General features: G+C 37.1%; 1 protein-coding gene across 6 annotated transcripts in view; it reads left to right on the top strand.

Moving 5' to 3' along the window:
* The window catches only part of LOC106871129 (uncharacterized), a 60,318-nt gene extending 36,915 nt beyond the window's left edge, over positions 1–23,403 (top strand). For 2 of the 6 annotated variants that reach the window (XR_016241422.1, XM_089350499.1), the window contains exons 3-5: positions 10,097–10,367; positions 13,472–13,539; positions 22,584–23,403. Coding sequence is in view for 2 of the 6 variants with exons in the window: in XM_089350499.1 (XP_089206625.1) it covers positions 10,097–10,290 (194 nt within the window). In the remaining 4 variants the exon portion in view is untranslated. The remainder of the gene's footprint in view (positions 1–10,096; positions 10,368–13,471; positions 13,540–22,583) is intronic. The other 4 variants (XR_016241421.1, XM_089350506.1, XR_016241423.1 and 1 more) reach the window with 3 other exon arrangements.
* Positions 23,404–23,695: the final 292 nt, after the last annotated feature.

Here is a 23,695-nt window from a genome sequence, read left to right on the forward strand (position 1 = left end):
ACCCACAAGTAAATTTCATATCATATATTTCGTTTCATATTCAGACTTACTGCGAGGATAACTTCTCAAATATTATCATTGCTAAGGATAAATTATTATTTTTTTTTTTTTTTAGGAGTAACTCTTTCATTGTCTGATAGATAAGCCAGTGATAACCTTTCGGTAACCAACGTACAACTAGATAACGCTGATATGACGTAGGGGCGGGTGGTTTTTCAGTATTTTAATTTGATTTGAATCCTGATACAAGCAATTATCACGATTTCAGTCTATATGTGTGCGTGCGCGCATGAGTGTGTGTTAAATATACAACAATTTTCTATATACCAGCAGCCCTTAATATTGTGTATTCCCAACAAAGAATTGAAATAATCTACGCTCACAATCCAGAGTTTCTTTGGTCTTTCTTGTGCTTTAAAATCTAACATCTTGATTTTAGATGCTTAGTACGCTCATGGGGAGAATTTTTAATTCCTTTGAAAACCATTCTTAACTAATGCATTTCACAAACTGACTTTTCACACTCTCTCTCTCTCTCTCTCTCTCTCTCTCTCTCTCTCTCTCTCTCTCTCTCTCCCCCTCTCTCTTTCTCTCTCTCTCTCTCTCTCTCTCTCTCTCTCTCTCTCTCTCTCTCGCTTTCATTCTTTCTCTCTTTTAGTCTCTTTCGCTTCATATATATATATGGAGAGAGAGAGAGAGAACGAGATAGAGAGAGAACGAGATAGAGAGAGAACGATATAGAGAGAGAACGAGATAGAGAGAGAACGAGATAGAGAGAGAACGAGATAGAGAGAGAACGAGATAGAGAGAGAACGAGATAGAGAGAGAACGAGATAGAGAGAGAACGAGATAGAGAGAGATCCTTGTGAGTGGATTTGGTGGACGGAAAGAAGCCCGTCGTATATTTGTGTGTGTGTGTGTGTGTGTGTGTGTGTGTGTGTGTGTGTGTGTGTGTGTGTGTGTGTGTGTGTGTGTGTGTGTGCCTGTCTGTCTTTCTGTCTGTATCTGTTTATCTGTCTGTCTATCCGTGCTTGTGTGTGTGTTTGTGTGTGTATGTGTGTGTGTGTGTGTGTGTGTGTGTGTGTGTGTGTGTGTGTGTGTGTGTGTGTGTGTGTGACCACCGCTTGACAATTCGACCCAAGAGAATGATAGAGTAAGTACAAGGCTTTAAAAAAAATAAGTACTGGAGTCGATTCATTTGACTAAAATTTCTTCAAGGTGGTGCCCCAGTATGGTCGCAAGCTAATGAGTGAAACAAGTAAAAGATAAACGGTAAAAGATATGCGCGCGTGCACGAACACACACACACACACACACACACACACACACGCACACACACACACACACACACACATACACACATTCATACATCTCGGAATTTGTTGTGAAGAATTTCTTCGAGGGATGAGGAGAGGAATTTCAGAAAATTCACTCATGTCGATTTTATTTTCTCATAACTTTCGGAAAAAGGGGTATTTTTAGATGAAGTTTCCCACAAATACCTTTCAGTGTATATTGCAATTTGATGTGAAAAAGAAATAATGGTAAACACGCGTACATACATACTGACACACAACTCAAATTTTTTTCGAAATTTCAAGTTTCATTCTGTAAACATATGTGATGTGTGGCAGTATGTATGTGTGATAGACACCAATTCTTTTATGGGGGGGGGGGGGTTCATATTCAGTTCCGATATAATTGTAACTTAAGCATACTGAAAGGTATTTGTAGAAAATTTTACCAAAAAATATCCAGGTTTCTAAAAGTTATGAGAAAACAAAAGCAAATCCCATGAATTTTCCGAAACTCGAATCTAGTTTGTTTAGTTGCCAGCATTTCGAAAATTAAAGTTTATCGAAAATTTTAAAATTTGGCACAATAATAAACTTTTCCTAGCTGAATTGCTGGAGCTATTTCAGTTTTACCAGAAAAATGGTTTTAAAAAGTTATAGAGGTTTAAAGTTTGATCATTTTCACCCAGTCAGGAAACAGGATTTGGAAGCTGTCATTTTGTGAGTGACTGCACATTTTGTTGTAAATATCCGGAAAATAGACCGTATTGTCAAGAAAGAGTAAACGTCTTTTGTATTTTAAGCATTGCGATAATACGAACTTGAAAAATTTATCCAAAAATATCATTTAGCTGTTATTTTTAGCATACCTCACAACCGCCTCCCTACCAAAATGAAATGAGTAAGCAACACATATTTTGTGGTTTTAAGCATTCAATATGCATTGTTCTAAAACATGTAGATGTTTATATGTTATATATTAAAATAAAACAATGAACAAAATATGATTACAAAAAACAAACATTTAAGCATACAATAAGCAACACATTACAAAATATTTTTAAAAATTAAAAGCGTAAGTTAGAAATACATTAAATCAATTTCTCAAACAAATTACAATTTTCGTATCTCCTGCGCCACATAAATTCACAGAGATATGAATCCACCATAGAATGGTGAGTGCCACATCGTCGTTTATTACCTCACTCCACAGAGACCCCACACACACACTTTCCACTTGTTGAGTGTGGGTACCAACTTTCGGATTAACAAACCCAACGCTGTGATTCACCGTTCTATGCTCAAAATTGTAATCATCAATTCCAGGAATGTGAGAGTACGCCCTCCACAGATCGCCGAAAATTGTGGTTCCTGAAAGAATCAAGTCACGTATGCATTCTTCCTGTGTGTTACGATCCCGCATACAGAAAAACCTGTCTGGCCTCGCGACACACTCCTCAGAAAACCCGCTGCTCATGTAGGACCCTTCCTCTGTTGTACTTACGTCTTGAGAAGACTGTTTTGTCTATTTCAACAATCTTCCTAGGACCACCAACTTAAATAGCTGTAAAGGAAGAGCACTACATTCCTAAGAGGAAGAGCACGTGCTTTCTCGCAGACAAAAGAGTTCTCATGTTCCGCTTATTACTCTGGTAACAGGCATGAATGTGTCTGTAGCTTACGATTGGCTAAAATTATCAAAATTATCAAACTTTAATTGATAATAACTCTATATTTATTGATTTATAGGGAAAATTATTTTCCCGCCATTCATCAGCGAATGAAAGTGTATCATTACACTGAATATGAAATCACTTCGAACAGAATTGGTGCTGGCAGCCAACCCGTCTAGATCGTCTACATCTTTTAGAACATTGTCATTTTATAAGATTTTGCTGGCAAAACTCAGAACGCCGTCGACGTTGACGTTTTATCGTGTGTCCTATAATTTAATTGGTTTTTTCTTGACCACTTCATCCCCTCTTACCGTGTTTATACCTGCCGCTGATGACTAATGAGACCGATTCTTACATAGAAGCATCTGTTGCAAAGTTCACAAAGGATCCGTGGTGGAGGCTTTGCTTGTTGCAACCTCCATTTTCTTTCTTGTCGTTTCTCTTCCTCTTTCCTCTGTCGTTCAGCTTCAATATGATCTGTCACAGTTAACTTTTCACTTGGCTTGGACATCCTTCAAGTAAACAAGCAAAAATCTATTGCAAGATGGAATACATATACCTCTGCCACCTAAGCTATATTAACTTTCGTTCTAACATAATTTTCCGGATTATTCACACAAGGATAAATTTGCACGAATTTCTACACGGATATTTACCACTGGAATGAAACTACTCTTCAAGTACTGTTCTCTCTTTTTTCAGCACATCACACTCTTTACCACTTCATACTAAAAATATCCGCCTATGGACATAATAATAGATAACTTTATTTTTTCTGTCTCCGATGAAGGGAAGTACTGGATCTTCCCAGAAACAGCTGTAAGACTCTATCCATAAATTTCTTCAACCTTACCTTTACTCTCTTTATCTTTTTGTTTTTATATATTTACATATACACACGCTAATACACGACTTATAATACCCAATCCTGTTCATACAACGATCGGGGCAAACTAATCGGTATACAGTACTTACTCGGTATTACCTGTATCCTCCGGGGTTTGGTTAAATCCAATACCCTCCTCAACCTTATATATATATATACTAATGGATGCGTGCCGTTCGATCATATAATAATATAATAAATATATATATGTATTTATACATACATATATGTACATACCTACATATATATGTATATATATATATGCATAAATGGGTACAGGACGTCAAAAAACGTGACAAAAATGAAAAAACGAGAACAAAAAAACACATGGAAACCGAATTTTTTCCGAACAACTTAAGAAACAAATAGAGAAACGAGACAGGCAACATAAAGAACAATCCCTTCATCAGCTATTCAATAAAATTTGGGATTTTGTGGAGGTAACAAAAACAGGACAGTAAGAACAAAGCAGTAAAAACAAACGGTAAGGGCTGTTAAGCCATAACGAGGTAAAGTGGTGAACGCTGGAGAAAGGAGCTATGACAGGAGACAGGCAAAAATAGGTCTTGTCTCTTGTAAAGCAAGAGGGAGTAAGAATAATAGCCGCTGGTCACGTGTGAGCAACGAGAGAGTCAAGGAGGAACAGTGAGGGAGAGAGGGACAGAAAGGGACCGGTTTACGTCTGTAAATGTTTTCGTGAAATTTTTTCTCCACAAGATCATGGCTTTACAGGAATAAGAGTGAAAAACTACTTCAATATAACCGATTTTCAGATTTTTTTACTTCCTTTTAAAAAATACAGATTCTGTGAATGAATTTAACTAGATGCCATGATAGATCGCTGACCACTACATTTATATTTTTTCTCCTTGTTTCTCTCCTTATTTCTTTCTGTGTTCCTTTCAGTTGAAGAGCGTAGGCTCGAAACGTCAAAGACTTTCTCTATTCCCGAGCGTTAAACTAATACATACATTTGTTGTTTATACCACCTGTCTTCGTCTGTTGCTTTCGTAAATTCTCCCATATATGTGTGTGTGTGTGTGTGTCTATCTATACATATATATATATATATATATATACATATAGTTGAAATTAACAGAAAAACAAAAAATGCATACATACATACATATCAGGCACGTGCTGTCAGTAATTACTCATGATAGGCAGTCGGTGACATTTATGTATTCGACAAGTCGTAAATCCCCTTGGTGTATTATAATCAAATGAATAATAATAGGCGATGGATAATTGGCAGCTCAATATAACAGTTTCTTACGCATTTTTAATAGTTAGCTTCGCGAGACTTCAGCCAGGTCTCCGCTATATTCTTGGGATATTGTTTTGTTTCTAAAATAGTGTTTCATCTTGTAATGAAGTAATGTTCTCATTTTTCTTTTTAAAATGTGTTAGAAACAGCTGTAACAAGCTGATAATTTTCCATCGTCTATTTTGATTTATTATATATTCGTACTAACAAGTAGTATTTAACGCCAACTAAACACGGGTGTTCACTAAAAACTGGCGTTACTGCTATTTTAACCCCAAGAGGATACTTCCTTTAACTGGTTATGCAGTGCACTCTGCACTTGGTGTATATTGCAAGCGGAGAGAGAGCTCCCTACTATTTTAGCCCCGAGACCATCAGACCATACAGTTTCGACTTTCTTATGATCATCCTTGGTGGTGGATACTCGTCCTGTAGATATAATAGTAGACATAACAGTAGTATGTATGTATGTGTGTATGTATGTATGCATGCATGTATGTATGCATGTATGTATGTATGTATGCATTGTGTATGTATATGTGAGTGTGTATATTCATGTGTGTTCGCGCGTGCGTGTGAAGATGCCGTTTTACAAATCTGAGAAATATAGTTGAAATTGTTCTCAACAACTTCACGTTTTGAAGGCGTCTGAAATAAGGTATAAGAAAAAGAAATAAGGGTAAGTATCGGGAGGATCAAGCATGGAAACAATGAACTGACACGAAAGTGTCAGTCCCACTGCGTGGTACCTTGAGTAAGTGTCTTCTACGATAGCCTCGGGCCGACCAAAGCCTTGTGAGTGGATTTGGTAGACGGAAACTGAAAGAAGCCCGTCGTATATATGTATGTGTGTGTGTGTGTGTGTGTGTGTGTGTGTGTGTGTGTGTGTGTGTGTGTGTGTGTGTGTGTTTGTGTGTCTGTGTTTGTCCCCCCAACATCGCTTGACAACCGATGTTGGTGTGTTTACGTCCCCGTAACTTAGCGGTTCGGCAAAAGAGACCGGTAGAATAAGTACTAGGCTTACAAAGAATAAGTCCTAGGATCGATCTGTTTGACTAAAGGCGGTGCTCCAGCATAGCCACATTCAAATGACTGAAACAAGTAAAAGAGTAAAAGAGAGAGAGAAAAGAGTATATATATATATATTATTAATAAATCTCAGGGTAGCAAAATATTTAGAGATTCTTTTTGCTACTAGTGGTCTAGCGAGAAGAAAAATCTAGTCAATAGACTATATATTATTCATATAAATACATACAGTGTACATTTAAACACATAAGAGAGATGTCCATAATAGGACATCTAACCCGTTAGAAGGAGCAGCCAAACTCCAAACTACAATTAGGGATAATTTCGAAAGGAAATGAAAAATAAAAACATTTACCATCTATTTCCTAAACCATGGTTTCAAGCTATTTTCAGCAAAATAAAATAATTTGCTAGGTCAGCTATCATCAGCAGGAAAGCCAAGATTAACATATAAACACGAGGCAATACATAGAACGTACCCCGTGCTTATGTTATAATTTTTCATATCTACCGCGCATGTGCGGTTTTCTTAGCAGCAGCAAATACAAAAAATGCTCATTTTCTTCCAGAAATTAGCCAAAAAATCATTATATCATTATAAATAAATCTCAGGGTAGCAAAATATTTAGAAATTCTACCAGTGGTCTAGCGAGAAGAAAAAACTAGTCAATATATTATATATTATTCATATAAATACATACAGTGTACATTTAAACATATAAGAGAGATGTCCATAATAGGACATCAAACCCGCTAACACATAAGCACGATGCATGTTCTATGTAACAGTTTATATTAACTTTTTTGTTGTTCTTTTTCTGTGTTCCCTTATTAAAATAAATTTGGAAATCTATCTATATATAAAACACAGGATGTGTGTCTGTCTGTGTTTGTCATGTCTTTAAAACTCGAGATCCAACCAACCGATTTTAATGAAATTTTATACATACATTACATAGGAGTGTCATGGGCCAAAAACATTTTCAAATTCTTGCCTAATGCAGACCCAGGTGCAGATAAACCGCATTTTTAAAGCATTTTCGCAGCGTCAAGGCCCGTAACTTGAAGAGTATCCAGTCGCTTTCCTCCAAATTTGCAGCGAACATTAATCAGGCTCCTCGAATTGTTGTTGACTAAAAAAAAATTCCGACGCCGACTATGCACCTCCACCAAAAAAGATGCAGGTTAATCAGGTTTGAGTATACTGTGCTGGGTTTTATCTTTGTTTTAGGCCATTTTCCGACGATGAAATATTGACGCTACTTGTGCATTATAAGCAGCGTATAATATTTCATGAAAACCTTTTTGTCCAATTTGGCAAAGGAAACAAGAAAATCGTTAACATTTTTGTCGCTGCCCTGTTAATGTTTCATGTTACCATCCCGCGCACCATCGGGCCATGTGCGTGTGTGTGCGGCTGGGTAAAGGCACAACAAACCCATTCGTACATTTTCCGGAAGTACCCTGTTGATGTTTCACGTTTTCCAATCCTGCGCGACGCTTTCTATGTCATCTATGTCTGAATGCAAAATGTTCATACAAAAAAAAAAAAAAACTGCTGTTGTGACTCACAGCCATTTGAGTTTGACTGCGTGACCACTTCCGGAAGTTACGTTCGCAACCTGCAATTAGTCCCCTATCCTGTGTTCCCTCCCCAGTTTAGTCGGACGTATAAATATCGGGTGTCCCAGAATAATGATGATTTGAGTGAAATCGGATGCATTTTTTGAAAACTCACTTTTATTTATGTTTAACATGTTTAATATGTATTAAAAGTGTGTAAATTTTGAGTTCTGTTTAGAATTTTATTTTCATTCCTATTGGACCCCTCTTATTTTCCATGACAGCATCTTTTCAATTTAGCAGTAATCATTTTCTTTACCTTCATCTCCAAGATGGAGCACTCGTTTAGCTGAGCTTAAAGAACACATGCAGTTAGCAATGCAAGAGCTAATTCCTGAAATATTCAAAATGTGTTCCACAACGCTAGGGAGAGATTTGAAGTATGCAGGGATACAGACATGTTGAAAATTTTCAATAAAAGTTGACGTAAGATTTATAAATCTATTTGTTTCTGGTAATAAACATAAAATTCTGTCAGTTTTTTTTTTTTAATTTGCTCAATTTCATTGAAATAGATAGTTAATTATGGAACACCTTGTATGATGTAGCGTTGTTAGTTGTTGCGTTGCTCGAGTAAATATTCAAATCAAAGGTCTTCTCGCCGTAAACATCCCATCTTTTTGTTAAGCATATTGTATCAAGGAGTATATTATCCAAAATGCATCTTTCCTTTATAGGCGTGGCTGTATGGTTGAGAAGCTTGCTTTCCAACCATGTCACCTTGGGTTCAATCCCACTGTGCGACACGTTGGGCAATTCTCTTTCATTACAGCTCCGCGCCGACCAAAGTCTTGGGTATTATATAATTGTCATTACTGTACTGATATATAAAATAACACATACAACGCACTTAATATTGTCATATAATAAACAAACAGAAGTTCATGTATGAAATTGATCTCTTTCTACAATTATTACATGTTTTTTTCTTATAAAATACAAACATACAGGAGGAGTTAATCTATATATATAATAACACTTTGAATGTGACTCCCGAGAAAGAGTAAAAGTAATTACCCGAGCAACGACAGGTATTACTGCTTGTTATTTAATAAAGAATAAAGCTAAATAGAAAAAAGCAATACATTTTAAAGAATATATTACTTGATTAAATGAAACGAGCAGACATTTAAATAGGTCAGACGACATTTAACCCCAATATCAAAACATGTTTCAAGCAGAAAGAATATACTCATTCGATTTTATATATCTAGTTACACACACACACACACACACACACACACACACACACACACACACACACACACATTACGTGAACGATAATATTTTCAACAAAGACGTGGCAACCGTATCTATTTTTTAACAGACTGTGCGCTTATATATTTTTTATTACTAATACAGTTTATTACTGACGTAATATAATATAATACAAGATGGAATCAGCACTTGAAAAAAGATTAACTAGAAAAAGACATAAAAAAACGAAGCTCTAATTTCAGTCAAGAACAATTGGGAGCTAAACGAAAAGCTGATCGTGAAAAGTCAGAGAGAAAAGAGCTCAAGCCAGAGACAGAGTAGCTCTCAGATGCCAAAATAAAAACGTAGAGCAGGCAATTTCTAAGAGGTAAAAAAAACAGGAGCAACGAAATCGAGATGAAAATCAGAGCAACAGAGGGCAACATAATGCCGAAAGGATGAGAGCCACTTGACATGATGAACATGTTAAATTCAACGTACAACGAGGGAAACGTTGAACAACATTATTGTGGAGAAAGGAATTTACTGTGTCAATTTTGCACGGCCAAACATTTTCTATCTGAACCTCAATACTTTCCCGCAATGCACTTCATGCAGTTAGTATCCTATTGAAGGGAATTATGCATTCAGATAGACCGTTTGTTGGCAAAATTCTTTTGGGTGGAAATTTTCGCAGGACTGTACCAGTTATACCTAGAGTGGCTCAAATGCTGTAATTGCATACAGGAAGTGTACGCATTAGAGGACAAGAAGATTTTCTAAATGTCTGTTGCGAATTGGTAATAACACACTTATTGAAATACCAAATTACATCATTACATGAAAACATCGTTAAGATACCAAATTACATGCTATTTTCAGGAGATACTTTGAGAATCTCTTGACATTGCAAATGAAAATCACATGGAAGATCTCTCTTCAAAGATTACTCTCGTTTCAAAAAATAAAGGTGTCTTTAAAGTATATGAGTCTATTCTTACACTACTTCCTGAACAATCAAAGGAATAGTCCAGTGTGGGCAGTATTTCTTTAGAAGATCATGTTATTTTAGAAGATCATGTTAATGTCCCAGTTGAATTTTTGAATTCTCTAATTCCTCCAGGAATGCCACCTCACAAACTGGAACTCAAGAATCTGAATCTACGGAGAGAGCTATTGAACGGCACACGTTTGTTGGTAACGTCCCTGCATGATTTTTACATTCATGGAAAGTTACGAAGTGGAAGCAAGAAGGAAAGGCGGTGTTTATCCCTAGGAGGAACCTTTCACCAAGTGATACAAATCTGCCTTTTGTAATGAACAGAAGACAATTTCCTGTAATACCTACATTTGCCATGACCATCAACAAATCACCAGGACAATCATTAAACCAAGTAGGTGTTTACTTATCTTCTCCTGTGTTTAGTCATGGACAACTTTGTATTGCTTTAAGTAAGACAAAATGCTGGAGCAATATTAAGATATTCATAAATAACGATGGAAAACAAGGAACTCTTTATGGAAATCATAGATTTTTTGTAAATCATAGTTTTTATTGTAACAAAAGATCTTTTGAAATAATGCTAATTACATGTTAAGATATATGTCCGTACGTACAATATGCTTATGTAAGCATAAATAGTCTCACTGTGTGATTTTTCTTCGAGATTGATTAACCAATGGGAGATTACATGCTTATCTTTCAATGTATTCGAAATAAAAGTATAACATTTTTGTAAATACAGTATTATCGTTTTAAATTAAATTTTTATAACTATCATTAAATTTTTCAATGAAGCAGTAAAAGAATTATCAGTAAAAAAGCTGGCAATATACAGGGTTATTCAAAAAGAATGAACCGATTTCATTACATAATATTTTAATAAGGAAAAACCAATAGAAAACTCCAGCTAAGTCACAAATATCAACTCACAATCGACTTTTATTTCCTGTCTGATATAGTGTTCAATGTGGCCACCACCTGCAGCACGGGCATCATCAATGCGATAAGAGAATTCCTCCCAAACGCATATCAGCATATCACGATTCACCGAGTACTTCTTTGGCTGTCTGGTTGAATGCTTTATCGAAGTTTTTCCATTTCCCTTCTAAGTCAATATCTTCTGGAATCGCCTCAAGCAAAGCAAATTTATTCTTTAGTTCCATAATGAACTTGCTTTTGATATGCTGATACGCATCTAGGAGGAATTCTCTTATCGCATTGATGTTGCCCGTGCTGCAGGTGGTGGCCACATTGAACCCTTGTAAGACCGGAAATAAAAGTTGATTTTGAGTTAATACTTACGACTTATTAAAGTTTTCCTTATTAAAATATTGCGTAATGAAATCGGTTCATTCTTTTTGAATAACCCTGTACTTTATAAATATAATTAAGAATTACTAAAAATATTTTTTTCTTTTAAATAAAGAGTGCAAAGTCTTTAGACGAGTAATTTTTCAAGTTTCTCCCATCGTTTTGGTGCTCTATTTTCTATCATTAACAAAAATGCCTGCATTTTTTACGACACAAGTATGCTGACATGTATGCATACATACATACATACATATATAATACATACATACATACATACATACATACATACATACGAATGTACGTATATACATACATACATAGAATATGCATGAGATGAAAAAGAGCGTTGACCTAGTTACACTCTCAAAGGGTGTAGGGCTGGAGTTTGGTCAGGATAACTGTTGTTATATGGTTGTTTTCACAACCATATGTAGTTCTATAAACATTATAAACCAGACTAGCAACATCTTCATCAATGGTTTGACTGTTTTTCCTATATCTGACGAGGAATGTTACAGGTATCTAGGGATGGATGAAAACATATCTTACAATGGCACCTGTAATAAAAACACGTGTCACTAAAGAATATTACAGCCGAATAAAGAAAATATGGACCTCAGAACTCTCTGCATTCAATAAAACAGCGGCCCACAATGTGTTTGCAGTACCAGTACTCATACAAACATTTGGGCCGCTTGATTGGACGCTTGATGAGATCCGAGCCATTCGTGTGAAAAGCCAAAAAATACCTGAAACGTAAACAAGGCAGCAGAGGCTTGACGTCGATCCAAAATTCCTTTGAATGTCGTATCATATCCCTTCGACATCTTTTAATTATTAAGTGTCGAAGTGCATCCCTTGATCAAGTTTGCATGCATGAGGCTGATATAAGACTTTGAAGACAGCTCCTTGAGCAACATACTTTGTTTGATAACCTAGAATACATGCCCAGAGACGTCGCACGACTCTACCGCAACATATCATCAAATGAAAGGATGAGCCTATATGAGCAGAAGATTATGCATGGATATATTAGTAGAAACACCGAGATGACATTAACATTGACCATCAAAGTTGTCTATCATAGACCAATAGCCGGATTACTATCTTCCATTTTGAAGGGCATGCATTTGCAATCCAGGAACAAGAAATATCAACCAAATACCTGATGCTAAAAGGGATAGAGATGCAGGAAAAGCAGTAAAATGTGACAACCGATGCAGACTTTGTGATGTTCACACTGAAGATATCACCAACACCATAAGCAGCTGTCCGAAAATGTTGTCACGATATTACCTACCGATGAGACATGATGTTGTAGCTAGGACACTCTATAACGAAAGATAACGTCTGAAAGATAACCTTGAAGACACAGAAATAAGAACCCACAGTATGGTAGAAGCTATAGCTACTCATGATAAAAAAGGAGTACTGCTGAAGACCTCAATAAAATGTAAGCACAACAGACCTGATATAATGATTTGGGATAGAAATTACTATTTCTAAAGCTCTGAACGAAAAACATTCCGTAACAATACTTTAGGGTAAAGACTATTTGCCAACATAATGTGACAGCCCTGGTTAGGACGAATGTCACTGTTATTTAGCCTCAGGAAACATTCGTCCTAACATGGACTGCCACATTATGTTGGCAAATGATCTTTACTCTAGAGTACTGTTTCTCACGGAATGTTTCTCATTCAGATATATAGAAATAATATTTTTTCTATCTATGGGATCAGTAATTGTGTGTCACTCTGAAAAATAGATATTTCGAACGGGAACTTAGTGTCACCATCTCTAGCCGAGCAGTTATTCTGTGCTGATGAAGAGAAATAACCCAGAACCCACTGGTACACAGATATTGCTTTAGCGCTGAGTGGGAACACTAAACTCCCTTGTTCGAAAATATAAGGACGCAGATAGTGCGTCGGTAGACAGCTGGAGACGTTGCTTCCTGGGGCTAAATAACAGTAATATTCGTCCTAAACAGGACTGCCACATTATCTTGGCAAACAATCTTTACTCTAGAGTACTGCTATTGAATGTTTTTCGTTCAGAGGTTTATAAATAATTTTTTTGTTTATGAGATCAGTGAAAGCCAAACCATGTTTTAATTTTATTCAATTGATATATTATTATTAAGTATACTCTTTTATTCTTTTACTCTTTTCCTTGTTTCAGTTATTTGACTGTGGCTATGCTGGAGCACCGCCTTTAGTCGAGCAAATCGACCCCAGGACTTATTCTTTGTAAGCCTAGTACTTATTCTATCAGTCTCTTTTGCCGAACCGCTAAGTTACGGGGACGTAAACACAACAGCATCAGTTGTCAAGCGATGTTAGGGGGATAAACACAGACACACATACATACACATATATATATACATATATACGACGGGCTTCTTTCAGTTTCTGTCTTCCAAATCCACTCACAAGGCTTTGGTCGGCCCGAGGCTATAGTTGAAGATACTTGCCCAAGGTGCCACGTAGTGGGACTGAACCCGGAACCATGTGGTTCGTAAGCAAGCTACTTATCACACAGCCACTCCTACGCCTGAACATATATATACAAACTTCGACGGAGTAACAGTTATATATACAACTTCAACAGACACACATACCAGTACATAAACATACATTTAACAGTCATATATACAACTTGAACAGACACACATATCAATACATAAATATACATTTACTTGTACATACACATATACACACAGACACGTCTATACACTTATAAATACAAATGCTTACATACATACATACATACATGATAACAGGTTCAATGTGAAAGAAGAAGGAAAAAATAAACAACTACGACGATTTGAAGTGAGAAATACGAAGGTTGTAGTCAATGAAGAGAGTAGACGTGGTACCAATAGTAATTGGTTTACTTGGAAGTATCAGCGCTCAACTACCAGCATGGCTGAAAAAGATTGGTGCAAGGGTGAAGGTAGAACACCTACAAAAATCAGCATTGCTTGGAACTGCAAGAATTCTTCGCAGGGTTCTTGAAGCGTGACCAGTAAGCAAGTGTCACCTTAGTCTTCTGACTGTGGACATCTGACACTCTCCACCATGCCCTACAAAATAAGCTGTGTGTTTTCGTGTAATAATAATAATAATTATTATTATTATTATCATTATTATTATTATTATTATTATGTTGTTATTTTTCTTCTTTTTTCAAAATGTCTTCCATTTCTCGCCGAGTGTTTTCCGTACACCTAGGGCAGAGAAACTCGTTGTATGCATTCCCAGTTTACACACGCAAATTCACAGGTAAAATATGTATTTAAGAAAAAAAAAAATTCGTGAATGGATGTTGTTTTCACAGCGATAATGCTCTTCTCAGTACATGAGTCGTTCCAGTTAGCACGATTTTTTGCACTTCCTGTAGGGATGGTAAGCCTGGTATCATTTTCAAATAGGTTTCAGTACCTTCTTTTTATCACTCCTAGAGATCCTACAATCACTGGTATGGTAGTCGCCTTGACTATTATTATTATTATTATTATTATTATTATTATTATTATTATTATTATTATTATTATTATTATTATTATTATTATTATTATTTCTTTATAAACTACAAAGAGTTTATATAAAAAAGCATTATGGACCATACAGGACAACTACAATGTAGGATTACATGAAAGTCGTGTAAACAAAGGAACACAAAAACAATAATCGACCATAACAAAATTCCCAAAAAGAGGGAGACCTCCTTGGACTGCTCGTGAAAACCCCACAAGTCCACAACAGTCCTGATCACCTGGATAAGTGCCCTTTACATTTTGTCTACAGGCGCATGATTAGAGTAGACCCATTCACTCGGGCCATTCTTGCGACATTCACCTACCCTTTAACAAAATTGCTGGGGTGAGTGCAGAACTTCCTTCTCCACCCTCAAGCGAAATTTGAAAAAGTTTATGAAGGCTTGGACAAAGAGAAAGTATCCGTCTTCAGCCCTTTCAACCTGGTCCACCACACAACCTCTTTCACTAAGGCCACCAAGCAAAGATAAACAGCCTGCCCTTCCCGGTCAAAGGAAAGCCGATAACCGGATTCGTCCTACACACGTCAGCAGGTGTTCGACATAAACTCACAACTCAGAAATATTTGGGCACTGGACATGTCTGAGTGTTCGGAGGTGTGCTTTGTTGATAGGTTTGTTGTTTTGAGGGGTCCTGATGCTGTTGTTTTTGTTGCTGCTTGGTGAGAGCAAGCCATAGAGGTTGGTGAGTTGTTATTTTGTTTGATGTTGTTGTTTCCACAGTTGTTCTTGTTGCTGCTGCTGTCGGTGCTGCTGTGATTGGTGTTGCTACTACTGTTGCTGTAACGACCACCTGCTTTGCCGGTACAGTTGCTGTTGCTTTTGTCATTGTTGTGGTTGTTGTTGCTGTTGTTGTTATTGTTGTTGTTGTCGTTGGTGGTGGTGGTGGTGTCTGCAGCAGTGTGGTTTTCTCTTTTGATTGTCTAGGGCAGAAAGCCTTTAAGTGGTTTGTCTGTCCACAAATGTGGAATCTGGGCTCTCTGCCCTCTACCGCTACAAATAACATTGAACCTACAGGGAGCTTGATGAGATCTGGAATCTCTTGTGCGGTTGCGAAATCCGCTTGCGATAAGATTTCCATCCCAGTACCGTGCAAATTTTCATTTTTTTTTTTTTTTTTTGTCTCTGTGTTTCAAGAATTTTACATCTCTCCTCTATGCTGTACAACACGGCCGCTGCCAGTAAGAAGATGTTCGCATCTGGTGGCACCTCCCCTCCCTTCACTCTAACAACTCTTCGACCAACGTACGTGAGAATCATATGTAATTCCTCGGTCTTCAGGGTTATCGTGACATTTTCTTTGACCAGTTGTTCGGTGGAAAACCTCAACTCTACTGTACCAAAGCTTTTACCATGTGCAATATGCGATTTTATGTTCCATACAGGTCTCAGGAATTTTTCGACCTGAGCCTGAGTAACTCTTTCTATTTTAAGCGTTTTCAATGATATACATCTGTATATTATTGTTCTTCTCCGTGTCTCTTCTTGCACGTCCTCTGGTGTGTTCAGGTGGACTGTCCCGCCAGTTCTTGTTAGATGCACTTTTGCTCTAGCTAAGGCGGTTTCTGATAATTTTACCTCTCCCATTCTGCAACACATTTCGGCAAATCCACTTTGTGATTACTTAGAAGCAAACGACGTTGTTGCTTTATTTGTTCTCCTTAAGGCGGCCAACTGACAAAATCGTTAGCACGCCGGGTGAAATGCTTAGCAGTATTTCGTTCACCTTTACGTTCTGAGTTCAAATTCCGCCGAGGTCGACTTTCCCTTTCATCCTTTCGGGGTCGATTAAATAAGTACTAGTTACGCACTGGGGAGGATGTAATCGACTTAATCCCTTTGTCTGTCCTTGTTTGTCCCTTCTCTGGTTAACCCCCTGTGGGCAATAAAGAAATAAATCATTTTTTCTCTTTCTTTGTTCGACGTGGTGCTGGCGGCGGTAGCGATATATGCAGGTGTTTCACGTGAAAGAATTCTTTTTCCTTTCTTTTCACTTTTCTGGTTATTTTTATTACTCTCATTGGCCCTCGTGATGATAGTGGTGGTAGCGATGTTAGTGTTCTCCTCCACCCCTTCCTTCATGCCTTCGTCGGTGTTTATGGTGTTGTTGGTGGGGGTGGGGGTGACGGTGGTGGTGGTAGTGTTGCTGCTGCAATTTTTCATCTCTTTCCATATTTGGAAATAAATTTCAAAAGCGCTGTTACAAAAATTTTCAACGCCCACGATTTCCATGACTATATTGTAAATTTTGTTTAGATTTTTTTCTTTTTAAAATTGAAATTTTGAGCTATTAAAACTCAAAAAGCCATAATTTTTGCCCCACCAGCTGCTTGTGGCAAGCAAACTGGGTTACAAAGATAATAGTTCAACAAAATTTAGAAGAACAAAACGTAAAATAACAAGTTTGAAAAGAATTTAACAGACCTCCGAACACCCGGCCGACAGCTCCAGACACAAATAATAATAATAATTATTATTATTATTATTATTATTATTATTATTATTATTATTATTATTATTATTATTATTATTATTATTATTATCATTATTATTATCATTGCCTTTGCACAGCTAACGCTGGAGATGTACTGCAGTGTCAGCTGTTCACTACCAGTGAACTAAGGTAACACCTCTTATTTTTCGAGCACCTTCGGGAGTATTCGAGTGGTTCCAAGCAGTGCTGTTTTCTGCAAGTGTTCCACCCTTACTGCAGCCCCTATTTGTTCCACGTACTTCTCATTATTATTATGATTATTATTGTTATTATTATTATTATTATTATTATTATTATTATTATTATTATTATTATTTCTTTATTAGCCACAAGGGTTTGCATTGAGAAAAACATTATAAACAGTACAGGACAAAACAAAGAATGTGTGTGTGTGTATGTGTGTGAGTGTTTGTTGCGAGAGATACAAAGATACATAGTGTGGGCGTGTAGAAAATCAAATGAAGGTGAAAATTCTGTGAAATTAACGTCTACCTTGTATACAATTAATGGAGAGGTGTCATTGTTATTTCTACTGGTTTTTTCTCCTATATTTTGTGTTATAATCTAAATAATATTAATGGCAAAAATATCATTTTCATTTGTTAAACTTGCACGTACTTGTGGGTTGTTTTTTTTTGCAAAATGTGCTTTGTTCATATTTTTATTTGTTGTTGTTGTTGTTGTTGTTGTTGCTGCTGCTGCTGCTGCTGCTGCTGCTGCTGCTGCTGCTGCTGCTGCTGCTGCTGCTGCTGTAAACACCATTTTTACTACAAGCATCTTAACCGGGAACAAAAATGTGTCTAAAAAGACAGGTCATTGAAAAATTCATACCGTATGAGGAACGTCCGTCTAAACTTCTCAAATGCGATTCACTTCTTAAGTAATCCGAAAAAGGAAGCTTCCTTCATTTAATAAACAAGTGGAAATAATCTATACCTTCGGAACTCACGAGAAACCATCTTGTCACGTAGAGAAATAACATCAACGACGGCGCCGACAACGATGCGCTCTCCATTTACTTTTCCTCATTGCGTTAATTCCTCTGACATGCATACTTAGAGCGCTGCAACCACATATCGAAGGTGCTGCTACTCGACGAAATTAATATCCTACACCGCATACAGAGAAGGGTCACTCGGCTGATTGGTATACCATCACAAATGGATACACTCCAACCTCTTCTTTCCGTTTTCTCTGTTTTTTCTAGCACTACTATAATGGTCTCTGTTCCTTAGATCTGACCGATCACTAAGATAACCCCACCCGCCCGTCTCTTTCCCCTTTCATCGCCCTTGTAGCGTCCAACGCTCCTTTCTCCGCCCTAACCACTATTCCCAGAACTTTCTGGAACCTCTTCCCTGCTCATGTCTTTCCTACAGATGTTGACGTGCAACAGTTTAAACGGAACGTTAATGATATCAATCTCATCGGTGTCAGAAGGCCTGCAACGGTTATGATGTCAGCCTCTTCTTCCAAGCTCAGCAAATAGAAAAAATAGTATTACTCGACATTGCCCACTTCCTATGTTATTTTATACTCAACACGGTCACCACCAAGTTATACAATTCATACAGGACAAGCTCTACTTAAATACTACCCATTGATACAATACAGTTTTTTGAGGATACCTCTTTCAAGAACTCTTTCTTCTAACATAATTTTTTTTTATCTTACTTTTCAGAAAAGTGACATCAGATATCAGGTTCTCTCAGTAAATGAAAAGGCACGCTGTAGTCGTTGCCCTAAAAGTGCAGTATAGTGATTCTGAGATAGCTCGATCTTGAAAGTTGCTCGGTCCTTCATTGTCAATGTTCGAAAGGAGCTGGAAGCTGCTAACGGGGATCCAACATCAGAAGCTGAATATAAAATTCATGCACAGAGTCCTGATACCATCATAACATATAACCTTGTACAAAACGTCCAAGAAATAATCGATAAAAATCCCAGAAAGTCAGTCAGAGGCATTGCAAAGGAATTCAAGATTTTAGAGTACACCACCAGAAGAGTTGTACATCCGGTACAAGTCGTATGTGACGCTGAGGGATCAGTTTTTATCGGTTGTGACAAGAGATAATTGCTCGATGTATGCAAAGCGCTTGTTAAACAAGTAATACACCAAGGGGATGGAATGCTTTGAGTTTTTTTTTCCGATGAGAAAAATTTCGATCAGGACCAAAAGGTAAACCGAAGGAATGTTAGATAGTTATCCAGAGACCCAAATGAGGTTCCAACGGTCGTACATACTAAGTTCATGGCAACTGTGATGGTTCTGGGGGTCATCAGCAACGAGGCTAAAGAGTAAATTCCACTATCTACCCAGAGGTGTTGGAGAGAGCTGTGAGGCCCTAGATAGAGAGGATACGTAACGGGAGACCGTGCGTCTTCCAAGACTCTATACCATCTTATAAAGCTAAGCAAACCCAAGCATGGATACTTGCCAAGCTTCATGATCATGTTCTCCCAGACACATGGCCTCCTAACTTACAAGGCCTCAATCCACTGGACTATTATGGATGGGGTATAGTCGAGAGAAAATTCAGTCAACATCCCCATAATACCATACAATCTCTCAAGTCCGCCACAACCAGTATTGTATCCAAAATTTTTCTAAATTCATACAAATGACCTCAAGGACAAAAGAAAAAAAGACTGACTCACTCAGTACAATCGACACCTGATACTATAACTCTTCTCTCACACCAGCGACTCACATAGCTCATATTCTACACAATTGCCATCAAATAATATAAAGCAACCTACAGTTTATGCAGCACATAAAAAGCCATTGACAGTTCACAATAAGAGATCTCACAGAGCAAGTATTCTATACAACAAACAGATGGAATATTAAATATTTTGACCCGGTAACATATGACATTTAGTGACTAAGTACAAAATAATTGAAGAGAGTCATGCGAAAATAATGGAAACAAAATGAAAATAGTTTGATGAGTACCTTTTTATGATTTACTTGTTTCATTCATTCAACTGTAACCATGATGGAGCACTGCTTTGAAGTGCTTTGTCAAATAAATCGATCCCAGTACATATTGTAAGCTTGGTACTTATACGTTTCTTCTTGCCGAGCCACCAGATTACAGGTGCATAAACAAACCAACACCGGTAGTCAAGCTGTGATGAAGGACAAATACAAACACACAGACACACACACACACATAGATATATACACATGTACATATACGACAGGTATCTTTCAGTTTCTGTCTACCAAATCCACTCACAAGGCTTTGGTCGGCTCGGGGCTATATAGCAATAACACTTGCCCAAGGTGCCACGTTGTGGAACTGAACCCAAGAGTATATGGCTGGGAAGCAAGCTTTATACAACACAGCCACGCCTATGTTTTTTCAGAATATTAACTTTATTATTGAGCACATTCATTTGTAAATTATGCACAGCACTTCAAATAAGCTGACGAATCGGACATTCACTAGTTATATGCCAACTATTCCTGACAGTGCATGTGCTTCTCTCCATAAGAGACCAACAGATCGAAATTAGTATACACGTAAAAGTTCTAAAATACTGCTTTTGTTTGTTTGTTTGTTTTAATCTTTGATCATTGTTCTTCTTCCCTGCTTTTTGTAAGACTCTTTTCTTAGTCTTATTTTAAATGAATATGTAAATCCAGCAAATACCTTCAAACATGACATATCTTCTCCAAAGCATTTTAAGGTTATCATTAAAGGTACTTCGTTGAGTACTAATATAATTTAATTCTGATAGCATGTCTATAATTATTCATGTCTAATTTAGATAACACGCTAGTAACACAAGATTTTCCCTTGTGCGATCTTTAAGCTGATAAATCAATTGACTTTTTTAAATGATGTGTGATATCTATCAATTAGTGATCAATGTTAATGATTTCACCAAGTGCGACACATGAGGATCTAAGTTCAAAACTACAAGCCAGTATTTTCACAGTGATACCACTTTTTAAGGCACCAAAATTTTCTGTCCTATTGCATTTATAAACAACTAAGTGGAATAGGCCACTGAGACTTTGCAGAATTAGAGAAACTCTTCCTCCAGGATGAAACATACTTTTGCGTTTTTACATAGAATGAAACAGATCCATTAAACTACTACGGAGAAATTTTAATAAAACTCAATGTTAGAACTATATAACAGAATGTCAATGATAGAACAGTTCTTAAAATTCATCTCGCATAACTTTAGCCCAAAATTGATGAACACTACAGTAATTCGCTCTTTACGCTTCTTGTCAACTCTCACTCGTATGCAGCTCAGCACTGGTGACACAATAGCAACTGACAGCTACTTACTCGGATAGCCGATATCCTATCCATTCAGTCACTTTCACACTCGGTCAGCTATATAAAGACGAACAGTATACATATCAAGCAAAAGATAGGCCGAGGTAAAGAAATAGTGGCGTGATGGGATGGAATAGGCTTCTTAAGTGCTATGAGCGAGTTAGCAGGTGCAACATGTTGGTGAATTATTTTTGCCAATCGCCTTTGATAATTATCTTTTTTTAATGCAGTTTAGAATGTTAGTGTGCACAGAGCACAATTAAAGTGCCCTTAGTTTTCATGCACCCATTGGAGGATGTCTTTTATGTTTCTGTCGATGAAAGAAATGCGAGATCCAAAGACAGTGAAAGATGGTTTTATCTGTACAAGAATGTGTCATTAGATGTAGCAGTAACTAATTTATAAAGGTGTTAAAGGCAAAACCAAACCCTGAAGTACACCAGAGGAGATAGAACGTGAGTGCAAATAAACCCACCAGTGCACGTTGTAGGTATAAGACCGAGAGAAAAAGTTCCTACCTAAAAAGTAGGAGATGGATGCAGTTTAAAGCCAAAATGTTCGAAGGTTTTGCAGAAATCCAACGCAATAACATTTCTTTCATTGAGAGACTATTGTATATTGTATGAGATAACAAGTCGACAGCATTTGACAGAATCAGAGAGGTTATCCAGATTCAGAATGATGAATATTCTTGCATCTTTGCATAGAATGAAATAGAACATGAGACTACCATGGAGAAAGTTGCAATAAAACTCACTTCTAGAACTATGTAACACGATGTCAGTGGTAGGGACAGTGGTAGGGACAGTAGTAGGGCTTTCTCTAGCCTCATTTAGGTAAGCTTCTGCAGAAACTCTTCTTTTTGCTTTTTACTTATCTCTCATTTAAACTAAAATAGACACCACAATGCAGATTTTCTTTCTTTCTTTCCGATTGACAGGGATCCGCTCAATGGCGTAAGATTTCCAGACAAACGATTTTGACATGAAGAGATGAAAAACAGTTACATCTAGACAGACAGATACGCAAACGAGCTCTTATGTTGATTTTGTTACAGAAGCAACTCCGCATCCACTGTTGGGATGAATTCTCACCTAATGTCTCTTTTTAGTATTCAAATTTCCTTGAATTTGTATGTCATTCTTATCTATGAGTCAACGAACGCTGAGCGTATGACAAACAAAAGGTAAAGTTACTTTTTACATAGACTCCAGTACGGGATGTCTAAAATCTCGGCAATCTAATCCTACGGTTAGAAGAGAATAACTGTAGTTCTGTTGAGTGCTCACTGAGTTAAGATGATGAACCAAAATGTCTTTTTTCCTGCTTTCTCTCTGCAATGAGTTTAATTTCACTATTATTTATGCCATTTCCAATAAAAATATGAACACAAAACATTCGAAAATATCCAAGACTCATTCTGTTAATGCAGGGACCACCGAGGGGCGAGGCGCACACGCACACATAAACAAGCTGAACAAATGCTGATCGGTAAAGTACAAGAACCAGACATCGTGAATCCAGTAAGTGCACGAAAGAGAATTATATGGCTTTATATCATGCGTGGGAATATGAACTTCAGTTTGCGCCAAATCCAAAAATAAGTCCAGGTATGACCTATATATGGTGTTTGATAATATGACCAAATCTATTATTTTTGTTTTTTGAGTGTATTTTAGAAAGCAATCTCTACAGTGGGCAAGGTGCATAAAATGATTTAGATGCCTATTATACCTACAATAAAACTATGCAACAATGTACCCTTGTGTCCGTGTTTATTCTTTGTGGATGATTGTATACTTATAGTCTATGCTTTAGTGTCATCTTCGTTTCTGCAAGTTGAGTTTTTGATCTCACACTCCTCATTTGGAAAACGTATTACTTCTCCCTGTCATTATACAACTTTATTTCCCAGTTGTGTCTATTGATGACTAACCATCTAAAATAGAAACCTTGAAACAATAGTGCACTCGACATACGCGAAAATGAATATAAAATTACTGTTATGTGAGAGAAGTATGCTTAGTAAAAACAAAAGTTCATAAATCTACG

This window comes from Octopus bimaculoides, chromosome 1, assembly GCF_046866305.1.
Source record: "Octopus bimaculoides isolate indiv1 chromosome 1, ASM4686630v1, whole genome shotgun sequence".
Taxonomy (NCBI): Eukaryota; Metazoa; Mollusca; class Cephalopoda; order Octopoda; family Octopodidae; genus Octopus; species Octopus bimaculoides.